General features: G+C 40.5%; 1 protein-coding gene across 1 annotated transcript in view; it reads left to right on the top strand.

Annotated features, from left to right (window-relative positions):
• Nucleotides 1-5,568: 5,568 nt before the first annotated feature.
• Nucleotides 5,569-27,296, top strand: part of ATG10 (autophagy related 10) — an 86,714-nt gene continuing 64,986 nt past the window's right edge. The window contains exons 1-2 of the mRNA XM_069880149.1: nucleotides 5,569-5,786; nucleotides 10,718-10,834. Coding sequence (XP_069736250.1) covers nucleotides 5,673-5,786; nucleotides 10,718-10,834 — 231 coding nt within the window. The 5' untranslated portion in view covers nucleotides 5,569-5,672. The remainder of the gene's footprint in view (nucleotides 5,787-10,717; nucleotides 10,835-27,296) is intronic.

Below are 27,296 nucleotides of genomic sequence, written 5' to 3' on the forward strand. Positions count from 1 at the left end.
ATGGCTCTCCACATTTCTCCTCATTTTGCTCCTGGCAACGTATGACCACTTTTGATTACTCCTCCACTTACCCCCATGTTATGTCACAAGGCACTGCCTTGGTGTCTTGGACATTCTAATTTCACATTTCCACCTCTTTGTGTTCATTAGGGAAAAGGTATAGAATCATGTATTTATATCGTAGGGAGAGAAGGACGATTAAGACTGCAAAACCAATGAGAAACATGCAGCTCAAACTGGCACTGTTGAGCTTCTGGAAGAACAAGCAGAGGAAAAGACTTGCGGGTTGGAGACTAAAACTACAGTTTTAATGCAATAATAATAACAGCAAAGAAAATAATAGAACGTATAAGCGTATATGAAATCATGCCCGCACCTCTACCTTGTTAATGGATTTTCACCAGACAGTGCTTAACTTCAAGCTTGTTTTATTCACAGCTCAGAGCTGGGCCATCACCTCTGTGAGGGGCAAAAGCCCCCACAAAATAATCTGATATTTATAAATTTTAACATAGCATTACACAATAGGTATTTATTTAGAAAAGTTCTTGGTGTTTTTCCATGTGCTCCTAGTTCTTTATTCTTCACTAACTCGAAAATCCACCTGGATAATTCATCTCCTCTGTCTTGTTTCGGTTCTCCCTCAGAAGTGATGCTTCAACAGGTCATGTTTCTCCTCTGGTCATAAAAATCACTTGCTTTCTTTCTTAAGACACATCTATTCACCTCTGAACTTCAAAGAAAAACCTCAAGCTGTTCATTAACCTTATACCTATATCTAGTCTATGCCTTTGTGAACAGCCCCTCCCCAGCTTTCTTGTAGCTCCTTCAGGTACTGGTAGGTCCCTGTAAGATCTCTGAGCCTTCTCTTCTCCAGGCTGAACAAGCTCAACTCTCTCAGCCTGTCCTTGTATGGGAGGTGCTCCAGCCCTTGGATCATCTTTGCAGCCTCCTCTGGACCCCTTCCAGTGTCCCAGGCTGCTCAGGGGGATGGCTGAGTCCCCAGCCCTGCAGAGATACATGACGCTAACTTTCAGAAACTGAAGTTATCCAGATGAGACTTGGCTGGGTGAGAAAACTGATCCTGGTTTGGCTCAGACCACAACACTGTCCCAGCCTCAAGGAGGCTTGTGTGGGGCTTGGGGGGAGAGGAAGAGATGAAGAGGGAGGAAGAAAAGGAGGAGGAGGAAGAGGAGGAGAAGGAAAAAGAGGAAGAAGAAGAGGAGGAAGAGGAAGAAGAGGAGGAGGAGGAGGGAGAATAGGATGAGGAAGAAGAAGAGGAGGAGGAAGAGGAAGGGGGAAAGAGGAGGGGGAAGAGGAGAAGGAAGGAGGAGGAAAAGAAGGAAGCGCAGGTGGGAAGGAGGCAGAGGAAGAGGAGGAGGAGGAAGACGAGGAGGAAGGAGGACAAGGAGGAGGAAAGAGGAAAGAGGAGGAGGAGGGGGAGGAGGAGGAGAAAAAAGGAGCAGGACGAGGAGGAGAAAGAAGGAGGAGGAAGAAGGAGGAGGAGTAGGAGGAAGGAGGAGGAGGAAGGAGGAGGAACAGGGGGAGGAGAAGGAACAGGGGGAGGAGGAGGAACAGGGGGAGGAGGAGGAACAGGAGGAGGAGAAGGAGGAGGAAAGAGGAGGAGGAGGAAGAAAGACGAGGAGAAGGAGAAGGAGAAGGAGAAGGAGAAGAAGAAGGAGGAACAAGAGCACGAGAAGCAGCAGCACCACCCCTACCCTCCCCTCCCGCTGTCCCCCTGGCGGGGCGGGGCCGCGCGTGCGCGTGCGCGGGGGGGGCGGGCCCCGCAGGAGGCCGCTCGCGCGCGCGGAGGCGGCGGGAGGCGGAGGGCGCGGTACGTGGGGGGCGGGGCGCGCGCTCCTCCTCCCCCACCTCCCGACCCCCCCCCGGCCCCCGCGCTCTCTCCTTACGTGCCCCCCCCCCCCCCACTCTGGGTGTGCGGGGGGCTCGGCCGGGGGGTGGGGGGGATAAGGGGTGGGGGTGGGGGGGGTGCTTGTCACGTGACGGGGTCGCAGTAGCCGTGGGGATGGCGGGAGTGGGGGCCTCGTGGGGTTCCACAGGGCCGAGGGGCCGGCAGCCGGGTCGGGACAATCCCCGGTTTCAGTACAGGGTGGGGGGTGACGTGATGGAGAGCAGCCCTGCAGAGAAGGACTTGGGGTGCTGGTCGATGAGAAGCTCGACGGGAGCCGGCAGTGTGCACTGGCAGCCCAGAAGGCCACTGTGTCCTGGGCTGCGTCCAAAGAAGCATGTCCAGCAGGGCAAGGGAGGTGGTTCTGTCCCTCAGTTCCTCTCTTGTGAGACCTCATCTGGAGTGCTGTGTCCAGTTCTGGAATCCTCAACGTAAGGAGATGGAGCTGTTGGAACGGGTCCTAAGGCGGGCTGGAAGGATGATCAGAGGGCTGAAGCGCCTCCCATACTAGGACAGGTTGAGAGAGCTGGTGTTTTTCAGTCTGGAGAAGAGAAGGCTCCAAAGAGAACCTATAGCAACCTTTCAGTACCTGAAAGGGGCCTACAAGAAAGCTGGGGAAGTCCGATTTAAAAAAGGATGTAGTGATGGGACTAGGGGCAGTGGGTATGAACTGGAGAGGGGCAGATTTAGGCTAGACATGAGAAAGAGTTTTCTTCATAGAATCATAGAATCACCAGGTTGGAAAAGACCCACCGGATCATGAAGTCTTAACTATTACCATCAATCACTAAAACATTCCCCTCAGTGCCTCGTCCACCCCTCTTTTAAATACCTCCAGGGAAGGTGAATCAACCAACTCCCTGGGCAGCCTCTGCCAGTGCCCAATGACCTTTTCCATGAAATATTTTTTCCTAATGTCCAGCCTAGACCTCCCCTGGTGGAGCTTGAGGCCATTCACTCTCATCCCGTCCCCTGTCACTTGGGAGAAGAGGCTGGCACCCTCCTCTCCACAACCTCCTTTCAGGTAGTTGTAGAGAGCAATGAGGTCTCCCCTCAGCCTCCTCCAGGCTAAACAACCCCAGCTCTCTCAACCGTTCCTCATAAGGCCTGTTCTCCAGCCCTGTCACCAGCTTTGTTGCTCTTCTCTGGACTCGCTCCAGAGCCTCAACATCCTTCTTGTGGTGAGGGGCCCAGAACTGAACACAGGATTCGAGGTGCGGTCTCACCAGTGCCAAGTATAGAGGCTGGTGATGCACTGGCACAAGTTGCTTAGAGCAGCGGTGGCTGCGCCATCCCTGGAAGTGTTCAAGGCCAGGTTGGATGGGCCATTGAGCCCCTGATCCAGTGGGAGATGTTCCTGCCCATGGCAGGGGGGTTGGAACTGGATGATCTTTAAGGTCCTTCCAATACAAACCATTCTATGACTATGATCTCTCTGGGAAGCAGTGATAGGAGCGAAGGGAATAGCAGGAAGATGTGCAGGGAAGGGTCAGGTTGGATATTAGGAAAAGGTTCCTTGTTCAGACAGTGGGGGAGCACTGGAACAACTGCCCAGGAGAGAAGTCACAGCGCCAAGCCTGAAAAATATTCCAGAAGCATTTGGACAGTGCCCTCAGACACATGGTGTGAGCGCTGGGGTTCTTGTGTGCAGGGACGGGACTTGGTCTTGGGGATCCTTTTGAGTCCCTTCCAACTCAGGTCATTCTGTGGTTCTGTCACTCTTGTAGTGATACCAGAAATGCCAGTCTGTAAGACTCATATTGGTGTTTTAGAAAGCAAGCATCTTTTAATCAGGCCTCAGCAACAGAAGGGAGTGATCTCCATCAATTGTGTGCAACAAGACAAGAGCTGGGTACAGAATGTATTTCCCACTTGCATGCATATGTATAAATTTTCCCAGCAATCTTATGCATATTCTATTACTTTCCAAGGTCTAATTCTAATGTTACTACGAAACTTCACAACATTCGAAACTCTTACTAATTTGGGGCTGGCTCCAGCTCTCTGCTTGACTTTGTCTTTGAGGTAAGAGATTCCAAACAGAGGTGATTACAGAAGAAGAGACGTGGATTTGGCACAGATCATACTTCACACAAGGCTTTATCGTCAGAGAACGAACAGTGTCTGGGAAAGAAACTGTCTAAAAAAACCCATGCTCTTAGTGAAAGAAAACATGCCCTCAGGAGGACATTCTGAGTAACTTTCAAATAAACAAATGGCTTATATTAAACTTTACTACTTAACTAGTTCTTGTATCAGGTGCCAATGGCATGATACCTCTCTGCAGCTGCTGGTTTCCTAAAGCACGTATCTCTGTTTAAATTGTATGTGGTAACTACGCTTTCATTCTGTGCTGTACCACAGTTTCCCGAGTCCATCATCTGGACTGGGAAGTTTGGGAATTGCAGAAACATTTATTGTGTCTCTTCCACATTTCCTCTTGATGTCCAGGCAGCACAAACAGTAAAAGGCTTGGGTTGACTGGTATTGAAAATAGCACATTTTCAAGTGCTAGATAAATGATTGATGTCATTGGGCAGAGAGGTTGTGATTTAGGGCCAGATCCTGGCAAATAATGGACACTGCATGACGTGCTGTGTCCTTTGTGTTTCTTCTCAAGAAATGGTGTGGTCTAATTGTAATAGTTCCTGAGTATTTCTGTGTGGTGCTGCAGTGATACCTTATGTCGATGAATACATTGAAGCAGCTGTATTTATAATACTTTTTTCTTCTTTCAAAAGGGATGTAAAACTGGCCAAATTCTCTGAGAAAGCGTTCCTGTTATCCTTAGGTACTGGAGGAGAAGGATTTGAGGGGTACATAAGGTGCTTGTTTGAAGCACCCTGTAACCCCAAGAAGCCACAATGTTTGGCCTTTGAGGGCTGTACTGCTGGCATGAACAGGAACAGCTGCTCCAGAGGGACTATGATGATGTGTCCTTTAGGTTCTGTCTCCACAAACCCTTGAGATGTTAAGGTTTTGTGGAGCCATTCTGTTCCCCAAGGAAGAGGTGGCAGGTCCATGGAAGTAGCCCACAAGTGGATTTAGGTTTCTGGTTACCAAAGGGACCATAACACTGAAGAAACTTATGTCAAAACTGCAGTACTGTGTCCAGGTTTGGGCTCCCCGGTGTGGGAAAGACAACACCATAGTGGAGCAAGTGCAGGGAGGGGCCACAAAGATGATTGTGTCTGATGTACAAGGTGAGGCTAAAAGAGCTGGTACTCTTCAGCCTGGAGAAAAGAAATGTGAGTGGGATCTTATTCTCTCTCATCAGTTATTTGTACATATTTATAAAGAAGATGGAGCCAGACTTTGTTTATTGCAAGGAAAGCACAAGAGGCAACGAGCACAAGTTGACATGCATTGTTTATCCTTTAAACAGAAGAAAAATAATTTACTCCTATGTTAACTGAACATGGGAACAGGTTGCCTAGAGAGGATGTGGCGTTCATCCTTGGAGATAATCAAAACTCAGCTGGTAGTGATCCTGTGCAGCCTGCTCTAGCTCAGCCTGCTGTGGGCAGAGAGATTGAACTAGACAGTCTCCAGAGGTCACTTCCAACCTCACTCATTCTGAGTGTCTGTCGTTTTCTAATGTACATGAAGAAAAATGTCTTTGCTTTACTTAAAGAAGCAGGTATTTTCCCAGTGCTTTGTTTTTTTTACTATTCAGTTGTTAAAAATCACTAAAAGTTTTCATTGTTCATTTTGTTCGTCTGTCTGTACTAATGTTTAGTTTGCTTGGCAGGTGTCCTGTGGCATGGCAGGTGAAGAGGACTTCTTTTTGGAAGAAAAGAGATTCAAGCAGTACTGTGAAGAATTCATTAAACATTCACAGCAGATAGGAGATGGCTGGGAATGGAGAAGTAGCAAGGTAAAAATAATGATAATGTTAATTTTTAGGTACTCCTGCTGGCCTTTTTGAGGGGTTGACAGCTGCTGCAAGCTGGACTATCTTTTAAGGGGGGTTTACTTCATGTCAAATAAATGGCATTTTATGCAGCTGGTCCAAGGATAAAATAGTGCAGGGATGGTTTACTGAGGATTTAGGCCAGTACATGTATTGTATAGGGTTCATGAATCCAGAAAAAACTGCTGGGATGGTCTAGTGCAACTTGTGTAACAAAGGGGTAGAATTACCTGAGATGATTTCTGTTTTGATCAGAAAATGTCTTTCAAGGCATTATGTAGTCCTCATTTTCAGAGTTCTTGATCATGGGGAAGCAGTCACATCTCTCAGCAAGGCTTTTGAATGGTTGACTATATTTAAAATGGAATTTAAAAAAAGCTTTTACTTTTAATCTTAGCTGCCTGGCTTCGTGTTCCAGGGATTGGTAGCCATTGCCTGTTAAGCTGAGGATCCTTCTTTTATTGGAACTCTCTCTGTTTTGGTACTTTAGATTTGGATCAGTTCATCCCTTTAACCTTGTCAGTGTAAAGGCAAAATATGTTGAGCTCCTTGACTATTTGAGGTGTTTTCCAATATTTTAGCTAGTCTTGTGCTCTCCACTGGATCCTTTCTAGTATGTAAAAATCCTTTTTTTCAATTGCGAGCAAAACTGGACAATGAATGTTGTATCACTGTGAATTCTAAATCTTCCTATTCTGGGCAAGAAGTGTCTGTGGTTATATATCCAGGGATCACTTTAACCCTTTTAGCTGAAATAGCTGAGGCTTTGCTCTAGATGTGTGCCTTAATATTTTCAATAAAAAATACATCTTAGTTGCATACAGCAAATAGAATAATCTATATTAATGATCAGTCCTTGCTATTTGCTGCTTTCCCATAACTTTCAAACCTTACCAATAATAGTCACATACTATTTCTAGATCATTAATCAAAATTTTAAGTAGTGTGGGCCCCGGACTAGTCTCACAGGACCCCATAAGAATAACTTCTTTTATGATGGTTCCCCGTTTTTAAGTTACATTTTAGATCTGCTAATTAATGATTTTTTCATCCTTTTGTGTGTATCAGGTTACTGTGGGATTATTTTAATTTTTCAATTTCCCCTTGTGGAATCAACAGTTAGCTTATGGAAGCCTGAGCCTATAATGTCACGACTTCTGTGTTTATCGACCAAACATACCTTTTTGAATTATGCTGACAAAATCTGTTTTTCTACAAATAGCTATATTTACTGTGTATATTTCTTCTTTTAGTGTATTCTATGTTATGTCTTTGTTTTTCTTGGGATGGTGTCAGGATAATGTGTATAGAGTTACACAGATCAGGCAGTATATAAAGATAAATTGATACATGCTGGCTTTCTTCAGTGTTCTCTGAAACTTCAACAGCACTTGAAGACTGAAAAGAAAATCGGCAGTTGTTAGGTACTAATTTAAAAATACCTAAAGATAGCCGCTTCATGCTAATGTCCTACTTAACCACCACTGCGCTGAAACCATCATGATAATTATGGCTTATGACTACATAATTTGTTGTTGTTCTGTAACAACAACAGTAATATTTTGAATACTTGCTTTTTTTAACTTTGAATGCTTCTGTTATTTTTCATCTAATAATAAATCCACACTGTTCTAGGATTTCTTTTTGCCACCCATTTTTGATGGGTGTACGTTTTCATATGTTCTCTTGCTTCTGTTTTGAGGAATGGATGATTTGGGATTGTCATTATTATTATCTGTATTTCTTCTGTCTGCTGTAGAAAATTTACTTATCTAAGTTTTGGTATATTTTTTTTTCCTTGTTCTGGTTTTGGGGTTTTTTTTTGTACTTAAATAGCTTTGGTGGTTGCCCGTACTGTCATTAATTTTGAGGAGAAAAATCATGCTTGTACCATTTTGAAATGCAAAAAGGTCCTATATATGCCATCATTTCTACAAGTAATTGTATATTAGCATTTGTAACCCTTTCATCACAGATGAAACAGAATTTCAATAAGAAGCAGGATCTTGGCCTTAGATGCATTCTGTTTAGAAGTTTTTAAAAGAGTGCAAATATTAGCCAAGTGTTACAATGCACCCTTTCTTACAGGCAACCATTTGAAACTCTAGATTTCAGTCCAAGGCTGTATTTGTGAGGATTTATTCAACAAAGAAAGATGCTCTGAGCTTCTGTTGGGAATTTAATACATGAATCAAAGTTTGAACTTTGTATGAAATAAGAAGCTTTGGTGGAAATAGTGGAATGAGATAGATTTTTGTTCTCAAATATAAAAAAACACTAAGAGTTTTTTTAATGGGCCAAGTTGGTGACTTTGTGATTTCGAGATGTGATAAAAACCAGGCCATTGAGACTATTCATTTATAGTATGTAGTGTGGGAAGGAACCTTGTCATGAACAAGATGCCTCATTGTCTTTTTTGCTTTTTTTTTGATGATCTCTGTGTAGTGTGTAGTTTGGGGTGCTCCTGATTTTATTGAAGTAGTGTGCTTTGATCACATTCCTCATTCTATACTCGTGTAAGTAGACCCAATGGTAGTAATAAGACCACACAAGTAAACCAGGTTTGTAGAACTGTATTCTTGGGTTCCTTTGTTTTCTGCAGAGATTAAATTTAGGTGATGAAGTACTGATTGTTGTTGTGGAGCTGGCTCTTATGGCATAAACTCACATGGCCCAAGAAGAAACCTGTACTTACAGCTGTGAGTAAAATGTTCTAATGATGTTATTTTTATAATCTACTTTTTTTTTTCCCCAGAAGAAACCTAAAAAATCCAAGAGCACCTCTACTATAGGACTTAATGGAACTAAACTTGGATGTAGTTGTTAGGGATGGATAGTTCAGCCCTAGCTGTGAAGGCTGCTGGCCGTTTGCTTTCTGCTTTATGTTTCTTTCTTATTTAGTTAGGTTAGTCTAGGTAATCATATTAAAGGCTATATATTAGTTCATTTTTGTTTATGGTACTCACAAGGCAGTTGGAGTAGAAATGGACTCCCTTTCCCCATAAATGAGATCAAAGTCCTTGCTAAAGTATTGACTTTTTTTGTAGGGGCAGAGGTGTACAAAATATGTAACTCTACAGACAGTGCTACAGGAGAGATGATTCTCTTTCTTGCCACCTCTCCTCTAGCCTCTGACATACAACTGTCAAATACAAAGACTGCCCACTCCATGTTTCCAGCTATCCGTAGATATTTTTTCATGGCACTCAAATACTACAGGATGCAAAGGCTGTGGAGCTTGACTCCTTACTGCTGAGAGGAAGGACTGGTTCAGGGAGGCGAGTGCTGTTATCTAACCATTCTCTGGCAAAGCTCATTGTGCCTTGAGGTGTTTTACCTCTGTGGGTTGCTGTAGTACTCTTTTTTGCTGCTCTTAGGGGGATAAATACCAATGCAGGTAGCTTTACTTTTGTTGACACTCTACAGGGAGAAGCTCTACAGGGAGAGGCTTCACAGAGAGTGTTGAGAGTGAGAGATGTGTTTTTTGTATGGCTAAGTTAGGCTTAATTTTTCTGTCACTGTTATCCTCTGCATGCTTGAGTCTTCATTGCACAAGATGCAGTTGTTTCTGCAGCCAGGATGGACAGCAAAATTTGGTGGATTCATGGTCTTGATGAGATTAGTGAGAAAATAAGGCATGCAGCAGGAGAAGTTATGAGTAAGCTAATTGCTCATAGTATGATTCATGCTTAAAAATTCATGGACAAAAATACATGTAGAGAACATTATCATTTTTTATCAAGTGTGAAGCTTGATGAGAACAAAGTAAACAAACATCCCATAGCAGATTTTTGAGGTACGTGGATTATACAGTGTTCTTGAAAAGAGATAACTGATGTGTCAGAATAAAACCTGTGTTGATTAAAGGTCAGAATACATTAAATAAACTGTGTCAGCAATGGCAGATTAACCAAAAAGTTAAATTATAGTTAAATTTGCAGCCTAGTCAAGCAATTTAATGCTACACAAATGAATTTCATAGGGAGATTGTTTTGAATTGAATCCCTTTTCCTCAGATGTGGTGCATATGCTTTCTGTGTTTGTCTAGAATAAAATGTAGTGAAACAGCTAATAAAACCCCAATTTATTTATTTGATTTCAGAAATAAATTCCTAACATGCAGCTACTGTTTTTTGTTCTTCCTGCCTTTCAGAATGTACGTTTTTCCAGTGATTTGTTATTAAACTTTTGCTCTCCTCTTCTAATTGAAAAAATGTTTATATATGTTTGCATATAGTATGGCTAGCAAGGGAGGAGGTCTCCTAAAACCTTCTCCTGCCACTCTGAAATTGCACAAGGGCCTTTTACAACAGGAGATTGTGTGACCTGGGAAGCAGAATAAAAAGGGAACTGGGAGAAGATACAGCTTTGTCTGTTTTCTCTTACATTTGTTCCTCAGAGGTGATCAAGTGAAGGGAACAAATTGTGACTCTGCACACCTAGGTTCTGAAGTGTTAGGTGTTTTTTTTTTCAGGACTTTAAAAAAGTTAGAAGGGGAACAGAGCAAAAATAAACCAATCTACCAAGAACTGGGAAGTTTATACTGGCATGAATGCATTGTTTGAAACAGATAGGTCGGAATTGTTAACAGCCACTCATCTCTTCATGACCTCAGTGCATTGCCTTTCAGTTCTTTGGTCCTTGTCGTGATTCCTGGTTGTCTAATGACATTAATAGCTATATTAAATTTTACTTTTACTGTTCAGGTCTTTGACTTGCTTTAACATCGAGCACTACCTGTGAGAAGATGCTGTGAAGTAGTGCAGTCATCTGTGCCTATAAAAAGCCTTGGAGCTTATGCCTAAATACCATGCTCTGTTTACTTTCTAGAACAGTGATAGGATTTAGCATATTGATTACAGAAACTTTTTTTCTTTGTTGTTTTCTGAATACAGGACTTTGCTGATGGTTATCTTAGTAAAACACACTTCCAAGTAAGAAGCAGAAACATCCCGCCAGATCTTGAAGAGAGAAATGATAACATTGAACAAATGTTATTTACACATGTTGAAGTAAGTATGGATTTTAGACTTCTGTGTTTATAAAGTAAATAGGATTTTAAAAATGCTATACTATTAAATAAAGTCTCTCCAGAAAGATTTTAGATCTTAACTTACCAGTGGCTTTTAATTATCCTTCTTATAGTTCTTGTTACTCAGATACACAGCTATATTGGTGACAAAAACAGGAAGGAAACTGCAAGGTTTCAGCATCTTTTATGTATATTTTTTCCTTATTGCACTGTGATTCAGTAACATTAAGGAAACCTTTTTTTTGGTGTTTTTTTTTTGTGGAAAAAGGATGAAGCATCAAGATTTAATTATCTTGGAGGTAAATATTAATTAAAAAAAATCTTTGAGGTTTATGCTCATTTGAAGTGATACTTACTGAACAAACCTACTTTTTAAACTTAAAGTACTGAGCAATTTTTTGAAAGTGGTGATGGGAAATAAAATAGATTTGATGTTCTTGAAGGAGAATAAACTTCTTTCTTCTAGAAAATAAAACTCACTTATTAAACTCAGAGGGAACTGATCTGAATAATTATTTGCTTGTTTGGTTCTGTATTTGACTACTCAAGATACAAACTAGAAATTTACTCCCTTGTTATGCTGTTACCATAAATATGAAAAGAAATACTGGATTATAATTGAAAACAATGTATTCTCTATATTAAAAACTATTGGCTAGGTTGACATGGTATATTTTCCAGTACCTTTTTCTGGTACAGGACCTGAAATGAGTGCTCTTTTGTGCTGGCTTCTGAAGAAAATGGCACTTAAAACAACCATGCAGTCTGTTAGTCTGTGATGTAGTTTCTTTTACTGATTTTTGAGTTCCATTGAAGGTTCAGGTGTATTTTAAAGAGGTGTAGATATCAAAAAGTATTTGGTTCTTAAAATTTTTGTGAAAGCAGTTGACTTGGTAGGTGAAAATGACTTTTACTGGTGGATGAAAGTCTGCTTGTTATGTTCTGTCTTGCTTGTCAGTGCAAGTACAGGACTGGATGAAAGCAGCACTATGATCCCTCCGAGTTCCACAAGGAACATCTGCTGTCCAAATAACACAAATATCAGCTGAAAACATGACATGGTTCTGTTACCAACAGAATAATTCATTAAATTCACTAAAAAAAAAAATATTTTACAACCCCATTGCTGGTGCACCAGCTTTCATATGAATTGGAATCTGTGTAAACATTAGAATTTTCACCTAAATTCATTTCATGAGTATCACTTATAAGCATCGTATGTATGTCATCTGAAGGGTAGCTGAAGCATTTTCAGTTTTCCTTTAATTTAAATTCCAGTATTTATCCCCCACAACATCCTCCTGTCTAAATCGGAGAGATATGGTTTTGATGGGTGGACAGTATGGTGAATAAGAAACTGGTTGAAGGGTCATATTCAGAGAGTAGTGGTCAATGGCTCAAGGTCTAGATGGAAATCCATGACAAGTGATGTCCCTCAGGGGTCAGTATTGGGACTGGTGCTGTTTAATATCTTCATCAATGATATTAACAGCGAGATCGAGTGCACCCTCAGCCAGTTTGCAGGTGACACCAAGCTGAGTGGTGCAGGTGCCACACCGGAAGGACGGGATGTCATCCAGAGGGACTTGGACAGGCTGGAGAAGTGGGGCTGTGAGAACCTCATGAGATTCAACAAGGCCAAGTGCAGGGTCCTACACTTGGGTCAGGGCAATCCCTGTCTTCAGTACATGATGGGGGATGATATGGTTGAGAGCTGCTCTGCAGAGAAGGACTTGTGGGTGCTGGTTGATGAGAAGCTCGACATGAGCTAGCAGTGTGCGCTTGCAGCCCAGAAGGCCAATCGTATCCTGGGCTGCTTCACAAGAAGTGTGGCCAGCAGGGCAAGGGAGGTGATTCTGCCCCTCTGGTCTCTTGTGAGACCTCATCTGGAGTAGTGGTCCAGTTCTGGAATCCTCAATATAAGAAGGACATGGAGCTGTTGGAACAGATCCAGAGGAGGCTACAAGGATGATCTGAGGGCTGGGGCACCTCCCATATGAGGACAGGCTGAGAGAGTTGGGCTTGTTCAGCCTGGAGAAGAGAAGGCTCCAAGGAGATCTTATAGCGACCTTCCAGTACCTGAAAGGGGCCTACAAGAAAGCTGGGGAGGGACTATTCGTAAAGGCTTGTGGTGATAGGTCAAGGGGGAATGGATATGAACTGGAGAGGGGCAGATTCAGACTAGACATTAGGTAGAATTTCTTCGTGCTGAGAGTGGTGAGACACTGGAACAGGTTGCCAAGGGAAGCTGTGTTTAAGGCCAGGTTGGATGGGGCCTTGGGCGGTCTGATCTAGTGGGAGGTGTCCCTGCCCATGGCAGGGGGGTTGGAACTAGATGATCTTTAAGGTCCTTTTCAACCCTAACTATTCTATGATTCTGTGATTCTATTTCTTGAAGATTAGTATTAGTTCTTCAGAGGTTGTTACTTAATTGTCATTACAGTGGTGTTCATACTTCATTTCTGACATATAAGTACACATTACTGTTTATATTCAAAATTGCTTTTTATGATTGTGACTTTTTATTTTATAGTGAATCCAGTCTTCTTTACAGAGTGTATTTTAGAAGAAAATCTTGTGAAAATCTATTGAGTCCTCCTTCTGTAAAGAAGTACCAGCTGTAGAAAAGTGTCACAACCCGAAAAGGCTTCCGAGCTTGTAAGATACTGAAAAAAAGAGTTTTTAATATATTCAAATATAAAAATAAACAGTCTTTAATATACTAGAGTATGATTCCAGGCCAAACTCTATGGTATATCAACATAATAATATTAATAATTGCCTCTTGAAATATTGTGAGAGATTTCTGTGTTTTGAATCGTGGAAATGTGTAGGCCCTCTATGAGAAGAAGCCTTTTATCCTGTTGTGTATCAGCAGTAAAATTGAAGAGTGAAGCAAGAAAAATGTCTTATAAAATTGTGTAGCTTATAAGACATGAGGGTATGCTTCAGAAAAAAATTGAGTTCCTTCTCCACAACGTTCACTGACTTATAGTGATGATGTCAAATCTATAGTCTTCATTGAACTGAAAGGTAACCGAGGTATGGGCATTGTCTGGTAGCTGCATATTTCACAACTTTCTGTTTCAGAATTGCTGTCGTGATTTAGGTTTTTCTATATTGCGTCTCTACTATTTGTGTTCTGAGATATATATCCATCTGGCTACAGTCTGATATTGTCTTTTAAGGTGTGGCAGCAGATACAACACACAGTTTTATGTAAGAGAATTACTAGGAACAGCAACAAAGGAAAAATGAGGAAATAAAGGTCTGAGTAATCAATAACCATTGTTAGAAACAACCTATGTTGACAAAAAGACAATGGAAAAAAATGTACTGTAGTAAATACAGGGCATAAGAGGCCACAAGATTTTCCTCTCCTATTCCTGGTAATCCAGTTCAGAGATTACAAACAGGACATTAGTTTTGGCAGGCAAGGTGAAAATTGAAGCTGGAGGGAAGTACAGGAAAGTTATCCATAGTGAGGACGAAACTCCTATTTAAGTCATTGAACCAAAGGTGCATCAGGGAAGATACGGTGCTGAATATATCAATGAATATATCCTGTTGTAGCAAAGAGTTGAATTAGGATGTTGAAACTGCAGAGAGGCAAAATTATTTCTGTTCTGTTCCTTTTTAATCTATGAAGAGATACTGAAGTATAATGATACAGTGCAGATAATACACAGAACAGCTGAAGTAACTTTATTCAAATAGAAAATGAATTATCAGTTATCTCAGTATCAAAAATCTGCTATTCTCATGGGATCTCCAGGGAGTCCAATGAAATTATTTGAAGTGTTTATTTCAGTTCATTGGTTATATGGACAGTTATCGTTTCCAGCTTTCCAACTCATTGTCTGGTATCTAAATATTTGGAGCTTTGCTGTTGAAGGAATGATGAATAACTGTGTATTGTGGTCTTTTATACAGAGCAGTGTATATTATCTGGTATGCTTGGTTCCATTTACACAAGTTGTGTTTTCATCTGAAAACCAAGAATAAAATTTGTGTGGGTTTCTTTATGCTTATTTTAGATATCTGCAATATAAAGCTTGTCACTTAAATCTTTGTTTCAGTCAGAGGCAGTAAAAAAGCATTTTTGGATATGTATCAGTCATCCTATTTTAGATGTCTTCTCTGGGAGAAGATGAATCTAAAAGGACTATTTTCTTCCCTGATGATGAAGGGGAGCTAGATGATAAACTTGGATGCCGATGTTTGCATTTTATTATGTGAATCTCGTACAAGAAAATACAGATCTGAGCTCATTAAAATCAGTAATAGTTTTGCTAGTGACTTCACTGAGGCTGAGGTTTCAGTATGATGGCAAAGCTTGTACTTAGTTGGGAGCTGTATTTTTTAAAATAACAACTTAAAAGATTTAAAGATAAAGTGTTGGGGCAACTGACATTGGCTGAAGCTTTGATTGAAACCCTTACATTGAGACTGGCATGCTTATGTGGTGGGACGTTGTGGCTTTTGTGGTGCTGGGAGTCAGAACTGGCAGTTGCAACCAGTACATGTCATGGATCTGTGTGTGCTGCTCTGCCAAAGTACCACCCTTCTTTTGAGGGGATGGTGGTGCAAGTTGCTGTGTTCCAGCTCTTGTTGGAACTTCTCACTTGCACAGAGGTTCCTGTTCTGCAGGAATTGCAAGATGCTAAGGATCAGCTAATTGGCAGTAAGTTGCTGTAATGCTCTGTAGGACAAGCAGGAAGACAGCAGGAGCTAAGAACAAGTTTGGGGACCAGTGGTCTGTACTGCAGCAAGTTGGCATGTGATCAGGTATGAAGCAGGTTTTCCATTTCTGGAACTTGAATGCTTCTGCCATGCATGTGATAATTAGTTAATTGATGGGTTCTTCAGCTCACTGGCAAGCCTGCAGAATTCAGACTGTTTCTGTTATCCTTTTCCATGTCATTGAACCAGTAATATTTCCTAGTTTCCAGTCACAGTCTTGCTAATTCCTGGGCTGTCCTAGGCAGTAGAAGAATTACCTTGTGAGCCTGTATGAGGACTGTATAAGGTGCTGGGAGTTGTGAGAAGGCACATGTCTTTAAGTGGACACAGTGTAAGTGTTGTGAGTTGGATTTTGCTCCTTGTATTGGAATGAGCCTTAACTCAAGCTTAGGTGAAGGTGTATGTTTAAAAGGATTTATGTCGACATAGGTGCAGTGACACTATGAAGTGAGGTTCCTGGAAACAGGTATCCTTAAATGCTAATATGTACTTGGAGCAGTTTAAGAAAGTTTCTTTCTTGGCAGTAACTGAGTTGTCAAGGTATTTATCTAACCAGGTGCCTGGAAATCCTTTTTTATGCAGCGTCTATCTTTCCATTTGCTATCTTACTAGAAGAAGATTGAGAATATTCTTCTGGAATGCCATTCTCTGATTTCTGATTAGATTCTTGATTAGTTTAATCAAGATGTTTGTTTTAATGTCCAGATCTGTAAACAGAAACTACTAATGACATCATAGCTCACTGTAAACAAACTTTTGACCGAGATTGTGGAAGGCAGTGTTCTAACCAGTGAGATCAGATTCAGTCCCTAGGATATGAGCTGAAGAGTTCGTAAAGCTTTTAGAGTATCTTATAATAGAATAAAAATAGCATGAGATGCAAAACAAGGAACTAATGCAAACACAGTGTTCTATTTGAAAATTTTTAAGTTGCAATTTTGTTCTTCTTAAATTTTTATTGAATCAGTCATTGTCTTTCTGTGCTGTCCTGACTGTATGCCAGATGAGTGCCATCTATACTTCTCCACAAGCAGTTTAAATCTTGTGTAACTATTATACTGTATTTTGGCTAATTCAGCAGCAATCATCAGTGTATGTTCTTTCGTGGTGCAAATAAAATCTGTCCTGCTGAGAGGTCTGTCAGGGGCTGTATCAATGAACATGGAATTGTGGCTTATTTTGTATAACTTTTTTTACTTTTCATTGTGTAACTTATTTATTATATAACAATGAACATGGAGACATGTTTCAAATATTTCTGTATTGAAAATCTTATGTTACTGAGATTTGTTAAAGAGATTCATGTCTAGTGTTCGTTTTAAGCTCTTCAGTGAGTCCAGATGCAATGATGACCAGCTGTAGGAGGTAGTAAGTTTGATGAACTCAGTGTGGGCTTGGTTTTGAGGGTTGCTGTGGCACTGGTATCTTGTGTCAGTAGCTTCGGCTTCCACTGAAACTGGAACTCTTCCATATTTGGTTTAGTTTTGTTTTTTTTTTGCTTTTTAGTCACACTTCTTTTTTCCAGTGTAAGTTAATCACGGTGAACAGAATAGTTTTTCCTGGCTATGACTGAAAATATTCAGATACTACAGAGTCATATTTCACTCACTTTATTATGAGCCCAGGTAGCCAACTGCACTGAAATGATGCATTTCAGTCTAGACATTAGAATTTATCACCGTCCAACTCCTGCTTTTGTGAAGTGCTATGCAGGCATATTTTAAGCAAGGATGGAACAATTAGATATATTATGTGAATTGTTGATAAGGTGAAAAATACTGTACAAAATTCAAAATGAGGATAATCTTCCTGCCTCAAAGAGCTATATTCTAGGAGAGTAAAATAGGAAAATCTGGATTCACTTTATGCATTCTTTTTGTTTGTATTCAAATAGCTCAAGGGGAGCAATAATTTGAAGTAGTAACTCTCTGTGTGTGGTTTGTCTCGGCTCTTCTTGGTGTTGCAGAAGAAGTGAGTCAGCATGGAACCATTTCTGAAGCTACAGCTGTTGCTACTTTAAGACCAAGTGGGCAGGTTGGGAACGTTAAAGGGCTGTTAGTACCTGATGTTGCCTTTGAAAAATGAGCACTGAGCTTCAGAAACAGGCTGATTACTTTTACGTGGACTCCACCTTTGTTGCAGATATTCATTAGTGTTAGTGAAGATCTGCTTGATGGAAGATGTGGGAATGAGTCTGACCTCTTTCTTTAACTTGATAATACTGTGAGATTTGCTGTTCAGCTGTGCTGCTCGTTTATAACAGTTAGAAAATTACAATTCTTAGTAATTATTAATCATTTTTTCTCTAAACAAATCCAGTATTTTTAGAATTAAGAACAACTCCTTTTTCTGTGCAAAAGTAAATAAGATGAACTCAGTGTAAACATTTGCATAACCGCAGTATTTGTTGGATGGCTAAAACATGTGAAATGAAAACCCAGCAAACATTACTTAAGAAGAAAAATGTAAATACATTTAATGGAATCCAGCACTCACTGCAGAAATTAATGAAAGAACCTTAGTAAAGAGGGAGAAAATAAAGCATTACGTACTCACCTAAAACATTGGTTTATAACGAATGGATTTGAGCTTAAAAGTAGTACAGTTACTCAGAAATGGGTGAGTTTACCCCTTGTCTTTTCAGTAGTTTCCCTGTTACTCTGAGAAGGGAAGCTGCACCTTTATTCAGTCCAAAATACGCTCCCTTGAAAAACTGATGTGTAAATCTTTGGCGGCTTTGGTAGCAAGGCAGTATTCTAATTTCAGTATTTCTCATATCTACTTAGACGCTTTTCATGATGCTTCGTGTTCTAGTTCCATTAAGTCTCCCAGGAGTGAGCTCTTCCTTTGGTGCTGCTGTCCAAAATGTTGGTCAGCCTTAATTGGGCCACATTAGATGTGTATGCCCCATAATTCTGTGTTAGCCAGGCCAGTGTTTGGCCTCATCTTCCAAATTCCTTAATGCTTCATTGACTGGTGTATATACTAGCAACCTTTTCAAATGCCAGATCACAGAAAGGGCATCCAAAACGTTGATGGAAACCTGTAAAAAATAAATCAAAAAAACATTTATTCTAAGGAGATCTAAAGTGTGTTTCAAAATGCAGTGAAGTTGCTCATGATTTTGCTTAAAAATGTATTAATCTAGAAGTGGAATTAGCCTTTATTAAACCCCAAGAAAATATTCTGGTTTGGATTTTATTAACCTGAAATGCATGAAAAGGCTTGGCAAAAGAATGACGTTTAGAAATATCAAGGCTAGAAGAAAGTTTTGAGTAGTCATTGCAGACATTTGTTGAGCTGGAGAAACCTCAGTAATGGAAGAGTGCTGTGGTAATGACAGAAATAATTTGAATCGCAGATATGTCCTGCTTCCAGACTCCTTCTTTGATGTATCAGTCTTCATGGAAGAGGCTAGGTGCCTCCTGCAAAGAAAGTCCTAGAGACACAGGAAGTTTTCATTACCCACACACAATCTTTTGTAGGTCATTTTCTGTATGTGACTTCGGTATCATGGCGAATCTTGTTAACAGTAATTTACATTGACTTGACTATCATTTTGGGTGGTGGGACTCTGATCTTAATTCGCTGTCTTCTACATTCCTGGAATCACTTGTGGAGAATATGCACCAAGTGATCACTGTCAGAGAGATTTCTCTGGACTGCCCAGACAGGGTGGATGCCAGTACCTTTCGGTACCAGTTGGCACATTTTCAGACTGGCCAGAGGCATTTCTCTGCAGCACCAATAAGAAAAGAGAGGTAACTAAAACCTTACTGAAGGAAATCTCTGCCTGGTGCCCCCAGACTTCACTGCCTGTTGGCGTGTGGGTGACACCAGTTTTTCTCATTGTACTTCTCGTTCCCTTCCATCAAGTTGGCTTCATCCATTTGCTGGGAATGAAGTAACTTTCGAGTTTGCAGTTAGGTGCAAGATTTAATCAGGTTACGGAGTTTCTGGTATTTCTTTTCCCCAAATTTCTTTGTGCTATTGGTTTGTTTCAGCATTTATATATAGAGAAGTAGTGTAAATGTTGGAGGAATGCGAAGGCCTGATTCTCTACATGCTGCAAAAAGAAGGAATACTGAGAGAATGGCAGGAAGATGCACCAGGAGAGGGTATGGTTGGGTATTAGCAAAAGGTTCTTCACGCAGAGGGTGGTGGAGCACTGGAACAATTGCCTAGGGAAGCAGTCATGGTGCCAAGCCTGACAATATTCAAGAAGCATTTGGATAACGCCCTCAGGCACATGGTGTGAATGTTGGGGTTGTCCTGTGCAGGGATTGGAGTTAGAATCTATGATCCTTGTGGTTTTTTTCCAGCTTGGGATGTTCTGTGCTCTGTGATTCTCTTGATTGCTGTTCTGTTCTACTCACTAGGATATCATATAATAGGTTGGATTGGAAGGGACCTTAAAGATCCTTGAGTTCCAACCCCTCGGGGTCGTGAGCAGGGACACCCACTGGATCAGGTTGCTCAAAGCCTCATCCAGCCTGACCTTGAACACCTCCAGTATTGGGGCAGCCACGACTTCTCTGGGCAGCCTGTTTCAGTGCCTCACCACTCTCAAAATAAATTTTTTTTCCTAATTCCTAATCTGCATCTCCCCTCTTTCAGCTTAAAACTGACTGCTATTGGGTCTCCCCCAAAGCCTTCTCCACTGGGTTGAACAAGGCTAACTCTTTCAGCCTGTCTTCATATGGGAGGTGCTCCAGCCCTGTGATCATCTTAGTGGCTCTTCTCTGGACTCAGTCCAACAGATCCATGTCCTTTGTGCTGAGGGCTCCAGAACAAATTTTCATGAACCTCAGAAATCATATCAAAGCAATTACATAAACTAATTATGAAACTTTTGTGACAACTGAAGAAGCGTGTTCTATGATCTCCAAAAGTGAATTGGTTTTAGTTTAGATGTTACTGTAGAGTGATTTCAACTTTTTATCTTGGTAGAGTTTTCGCTTCACTTTAACAAATAAGTGCTATATCGAACACAGAATAAGGTGCTCTAATTCGGTCTTGGGTACTGTTCAGTTAGTGTTACCGTGACATATTCCCAGCAGAATGTTTTCCTTTTGCAGTAAATAAACCTCAGTTTCATATGGAGCACTCATTGATACTGTGGCAAGTGAAGATGAGTCTCCCAGAATCTGAACTTTGAGAGACTAGCAACACCACTGACAAAATTATTTATAAGCTCCCTTATTTGACCAGGTGATCCCATGTTATTGAAAAAGTATTGTTATTTTTTTTCCATTTACTGAAATTTTTCATTACATAAGACAGTTTTGAAAAAATTGTATGGATAGTTTTAGTCCATCTCGAGAAAAAAAATAACAGACTGAAGTCTTTAAAATTTTAACTTTTTCAGTTGAAATTTTATTAAGTAGTTTGTAACCGTGATTTAATTTCTGAAATGTAGTCTGTCATTTTTGTGCATACCTTTTAAATAAATTTTTATGAGATTGTAAAAAATAATTTTAAAAAATAGTGGCAATGTGGACTTCAACAGTATTTGTCTTTGACATGTAAATTATGCTGGCTAATTCACCTTAAAACCGTGTGGAATTACATATGCAGCAGAAGTATCAGAGAATACAGACTAGGGGAAGAGTCGCTAGAAAGCTGCCTGTAGAAGGAGGACCTGGGCGTGTTGGTTGGCAGCGACTGAACATGAGCCAGCAGTGTGCCCAGGTGGCCAAGAAGGCCAATGGTCTCTTCTGCCAAATGACAGGGGACAGGACAAGAGGAAATGGCCTCAAGCTCCACCAGGGGAGGTTCACACTTGACATCAGAAAAAAAAAAATTCACAGAAAGAGTCATTGGGCACTGGCAGAGGCTGCCCAGGGAGGTGGTTGAGTTGCCATCCCTGGAGATGTTTAAAAGCTGGGTGGATGATGTGCTGAGGGGCATGGTTGATAGGAATGCCTGGACTTGATGATCCTGAGGGTCTTTTCCAACCTAGTGATTCTATGATTCTGTGATTTTATGAATATAGGCCACACCTTCAGGTAGTTACTTACGTGGATTGTGTATTTCCTCTCTCAATTTGCTACAGTAATGCCTTTTTTTTGCAAGACGTGATGTCTTTTGCATCAAATGTTTTGATAACTGCTTGTGTGATGCACCTTGATACCAGGTCGAAACATCCAGAGTCCAGCTTCTACAGTTTTATCAGTGGAAGGGTTTTCAAGAAATTAAAATCTGTTTCTGTTTTCAATTTAAAAATTTTTCCGTAGTAGTCTTAGTAAGAAAAACTGTTGTAAAAATTATTATTTGTTGTGTTACTGTTTAAAAAATAAATGTTCACAATGCAGTGGTGTGTTGTTAAAATGTATTGTGTGAGTGTCCCCCCCCCGGCCTTTTTACTCAGAAAAATTAGTTCTAATTGAGCTACAGTGAGTGGACGAGATACTGAAGCCATGGGGTTGTCAACAGTGCTTATGTTGGCATGTATGGCCCCACTGTGGCACCCTATTATATTATTTAATGTATTAAAACTAATATGTGCTGTAACATAGGGCCATTGTGGCATTTCCTAAGCAGTGCTGTGCTTGAGGATAGCAGGAATGAAGAGTTTAAGGGATGCATATCAGTAGGATACAATGATTCACATATAAGCAAGTAGATGCTGAACACTTCGCCAGTTAAAACATCCAAAATTAGACTATTCAGCCATTGAAAAATGGCAAGGGACAGGCATGTGGTTAAAAGCTCACTAAAATGCATGAGACCCACATGCATTGCTCTCACAGGTTGATTTCTCTCTAAATTTGTATGCATTTTCATATAACACTGTGCATTTTAGGATTTAGTAGAACATGATATATCTTGGTAGTAGTTCAGAATTTTTTAATCACTGAGATATGCAAAATGTAAACGGATTATGCTCCAAGCATGTACATTGAAACTAATGGTGATCTTAAATATAATAGAAAGAAGATTAATGTTAAAATCTCTTCATTCCTTAATACAATTCTTCATGTGTTTGGAATAATCCGGCCTTAAGAAGGTGAAGGGGAGGGATTTTTGAGCAATAAAAATGCTTTTTAAATTAATTGGTACAGATTTATATTTTGGTTTGGCCAGCGTAGGGTATGGAGATGTAAGAGAAGCCTGGGTTTTGAAGTGTGTTTCTGTTCTACGCCCATACCTATGTATGAAGTTAGTGATGGTGGCTAGTGAAGATGGATGGAGTGAAGAAGAATGAGCCTTGCTCCCAGTACTCTATGGCATTGCTGCACTAGCATATTGGGCAGTGTTTGCTGTGCCAGTTGTAGATTAGAATAGTTTTCTCCCTCCCAGAGTGGCGAGGAAATCCTGAGGGAGATTGCAGCACGCAATCATAATTTCAGCATTCGGCTGCTCCGGGGGCAGTTTGATGCCCTGATGCCAGGCAAAATGTCCTCTTTTTCTCCAGTCTGTATTTTAAAAATGATTATCACATTAGCTCACAAACAAGAAACTGCAGTATTTCTCAATACTGCTGTACCCACAAAGGAAACAAAATCACAGTGTAGTCAGTTGTTAGCATATTACTTTTTAGGATGAACCTCACGTCACCTGTCTTTCGTATATACCTTCCTTTGTTTCTTTTAAAGTAAGTTGTACTGGTACAGTATTATGCTCTAATTTTCTAGGGACAATGCTCATCTGTATTGGAGCAATACTTCTGTTTTGGCCAAGTGCATGTATTTTGCAGCAGCGTTACATGATTCATCTTTCGCTGTGTTAGGATTATTTGCCTGCAGCATACACGTCATGTTGGCTTGGAGTGAGTATTGCAGATTTACATCCTTGGAGTGAGTGTCTTTCTGAGAACCAGGCAAAATGGCCAAACTTCCACATGTCACTGCTTTGTAGAAAATCCCTTGTTACTGTCCTTTTAGCTGCGAGGTCTAACTGTGAGTTTTTTTTCCTCCCCAACACCATCTCACCGTCACTGTCTCTGAACTGCTTGCATGGGTCACTCTCAAGATACATGAAAAAATCCTTTTCTCCCCTTTGTTACAATAAGGAGTTATTATTTCCTAGGCTGGAAAAGGATTCACTGTCAGACTTTTTTCCTGCAATCTTGCCAGGCTTATTAATAAAAAGCAATTACTTCTGGTTTAATAATAATATTGTAAAGACAGTGAGTTAGGTTTCTTTTTGAGGTCAGAATGTAGTGTTTCTTTAGGACATTGTTGAGTTATATTGTGTGATCAGTGTGTGATTTTGAGGTGTAGTCCTGCCTAGATATAACTAAATAGCATTGAAGTTGATTGAGATTTAGGAACTTCTGCTGCAGGAAAATATGTTCTAGTTTTGCAAAATATTTTGTTCTCAATAGTAACAATAACTTATCTTTCCTCCAGCGGAAAAGCTCACGGTGAGGAGACACAACTTTCTTACCTTGTAGGAGTCAAGTCTTAGTGTATAGCCTTTAAAAATGTAGCTATGAAGGTAAGACTCTTTCTGGTACCAGACTGGTACTTAACATGATGCTACCAAAGCAAAGTGTTGAAAATTGGTACAAGTGTGATTACGATTGCCCTAATTTCAAAATTATTCTAGTTCACAGCAGAAATGAATTTAGTTCTGTGAATTTCTGAGATATGGGTGTTTTTCTGAATAAACAAGAGAATATATCTTTAATACATCATAGGTATTTTTTACTTGAATTCAGCTTGTTAAGGTTGTGCAATCTTTCTGCTCTGGTTTGCCTGTAACTAGTTCAGACATCGTTTAGACACGCTTATTTACAATTTAAATGAGAAATTCTCACTTCTACTGAATACAAGATACTGAAAGCACATTCCAGGTAAAGGAACATTGTTTAAATGTTCTATGTTTGGGGACAGGCAGATAAACTGTTAGGCATAAACGGATGTCTGTAACTGACAGTATTTTGCTCAATGGGTTGATTTCTAGTGATGATCTGTGGTAGTAGCAATAAAAATAAGTAATTTGAAATAAACATCTTCTACTATTTTTCTCTGAGTTCTGAAGTAAGGTGTAATGTCATATGATACATTGGGTTTAAGTTGGCTTCCTGAAAAAGAAAACAATGAAGTATAAAAACTTGATGGGACTGTGAGACGGGCATTTCTGTGGGGTAGGTGCTACACTGAGATTCAGAAAGGCAGATGGCTCTAGTATGGAAGAGAGATCTCTGTGGCTTGTAAGAGGCTAAGGACTTATGCTGTGAGTAATAGGTCATACTTTATAACATAAGCTTTGTGTCCATCTAGTGATTTTTGTAATATGATTATTAGTGTTTATTTCCGTCTACATTTTGTATTTTGCCTTATTTGATAGCTTGCCAATAAACAGGCTAGACCTAGACTGCAGACTGGAAGAGCACAAAAAAAACACCTTCAAAAGAAAGCACGTTAAAAAGCTTAGATATCACCAGAAAGTGTTAACGGCTTTGTTGGCTGTTACACAATGGGATGCAGGAATTGCAGTGATGTTCCCCTTCCATCTGGTGCCTGCAAACTTAGAAGCATTCATTGCTGTAGCAAACTGTTCACTTATTCATTCATGTGTAGCTGCCCGTTATTCTTTGGAAAAGACAGGTTGAAATCGACTCAGGTCTTTGTTACAGAAGTGCTCAGTGTCAAACATATTACAAGAAGATGTCAGTCCAAATGCAAATATCGTCAAATTTCAAAGCATCTCCACATGTTATGTGTATTTGGAATGTACTGTGAAGGTGTAGTCCCAGGAGTGGGGATCTTGACTGACAATACTCAAAGGAAAATCATGCAATATTTGTGCCAAAATGTCTGTCTTAGACTGAAATTTCAATTTCTGTTTTAGATTTCTTGGCTTATGCTAGCTAACATACCAGCTTTAAAATCCCTTCTTTTCTTAGAATCTCTGTAGTTACTTCCTTTATTACATCTGGACTGGCTAATTTTCAGGAATGCTCGATAGCTGCTGACTGGAGGGGAAGGTGTCACTCTGAGAGGGAAGAATGCTTTTGTGAACTAAAGGATGAGGGAGAGCTGGAGCTGTCTTTTTTCACTCCCAGTAGCAAAAGGAGACCACTTTATTTTGGGACACACTTCCTCATTTCTTACATTGGTTGCCGGTTTAGTCACTTTACTTAAGAATGAGGACTATCTTAGGTCCTCGCAAGGAGTATTACGAGGAAACCTGGAGCTGAGCCTGCTGGTGGGGTTAGTATTAAGAGCTTTCATAAGAAAATCTTCAGAGTTCTATTTAGGAGGAAAGCAAGTGAAGACAGAGGAAAGACCCTTCTTGCCAAACCGGGAGATAGAGGAGTTGATACGTAATTTCTGACCACAAGCCAGTTTAAAATATCTGACTGTTGATCCTCCCTGAATGTCTGAACTACGTACGTTCATGTGGCAAGGGTATTTGATGATATAGAATCATCATAGAACTATTTGGTTTGGGAGGGAGTTTGTTGTATGCCTGCCTGCTGCAGTTGCAGTGGCTGGTACACTAACCACCTGTTACTGGACTGGAGAACTGTGTGAAGAAAGAGCAGTTTATAACAGCCAGAACATCACTGATGTTCACCTCCTATTGATATGTTACTTGTGAGAGAAAAATCAATATTTCTTGGAAAGGAAAAGGCTCAATTAAGGAAAACCCATTTGGTCTTATAGCTAATAAGGAAGTTTGAAGAAATAAGCTGTAATTGGTGGGATGGCAGTACCGTGGAAAGGAATGGGATAGGTATAAACAGTGTACGGATATAAAGCATTGCAATCCATGCAGTAAATGTGCTTAAAGAAGTTTTTCTAAAATTGTCCTGTGTGTTCTCCCTGCACGGCTTTAAACTGTTCACATCCTGGCCACTTTTTACAATCGGTCATTGTGACGGATTGATAAGGTGGGCATTTCTGTTTCAACAATCAGTTACTGTGTTACAAGTTGTCAAATAAATGTGAAACCTTGTATAAAGTGTGGTTTATGCAAAGGTCTATTTTTAAGGATTTCAGCATCATGGTCACTCTGGATGAAAGCACAGCTCCTGTAGGCATTAATTTGGGAAAGCCAGTGGTTGTAAGTAACTGGTTTTTGACTGATTGGCTTTGGAAATAGTCTTAAGAGATCATTCTTTCTGTTTCGTGCTCCACCACAATGTGCGTTTGGAGTTATTTGCCAAGATCAGCCACATGTGGCACGAGGTTATTCCTAGCAAGTTTTGCAATACTGATCAGTGAGATGGAGTAGGAAGGTGCTAATAATAACTAAACTCACTGACTTCTACCCAAGGATGAAGAAAAGGGGAGGGAGAGATGAAAGCCATAGTAAGAACCTGGTATTTATTTAGCTTGTGCCTTCATTAATACTGTGGTTCAAAGCAGTAGTGTCATTTTGGAGCAAAGCTCCCAAATGTCCCCACTTATTATGAGGTGGTTAGTTTGATGCACGTGAACTTCATTAGAAGATCTGTTCCAGTACAAACTGCATGGGCATCAGCTCCGAATGGGTGTTTTAAGGGTCCAAAGCAATGACTGACATTTATGTACAGCTTTGAACCACATACTGTTGGTCTTTCAGTTCAGAGAATCAGACTAAGTTCAATCTGCAGTAAAACCGTGGAGCTGCATACACTATAGGTTCTGACCTCAAGCTATTGACGCCCTCGATCTTTTCCTGTAGCAGTGTATTACTTGCTGATGCAGGCCTAGCCCTGAGTTTCCTTAGTGTACCAGCACTTGTGCTTATTAAAAGTAGTC

Source organism: Phaenicophaeus curvirostris, chromosome Z (assembly GCF_032191515.1).
Source record: "Phaenicophaeus curvirostris isolate KB17595 chromosome Z, BPBGC_Pcur_1.0, whole genome shotgun sequence".
Taxonomy (NCBI): domain Eukaryota; kingdom Metazoa; phylum Chordata; class Aves; order Cuculiformes; family Cuculidae; genus Phaenicophaeus; species Phaenicophaeus curvirostris.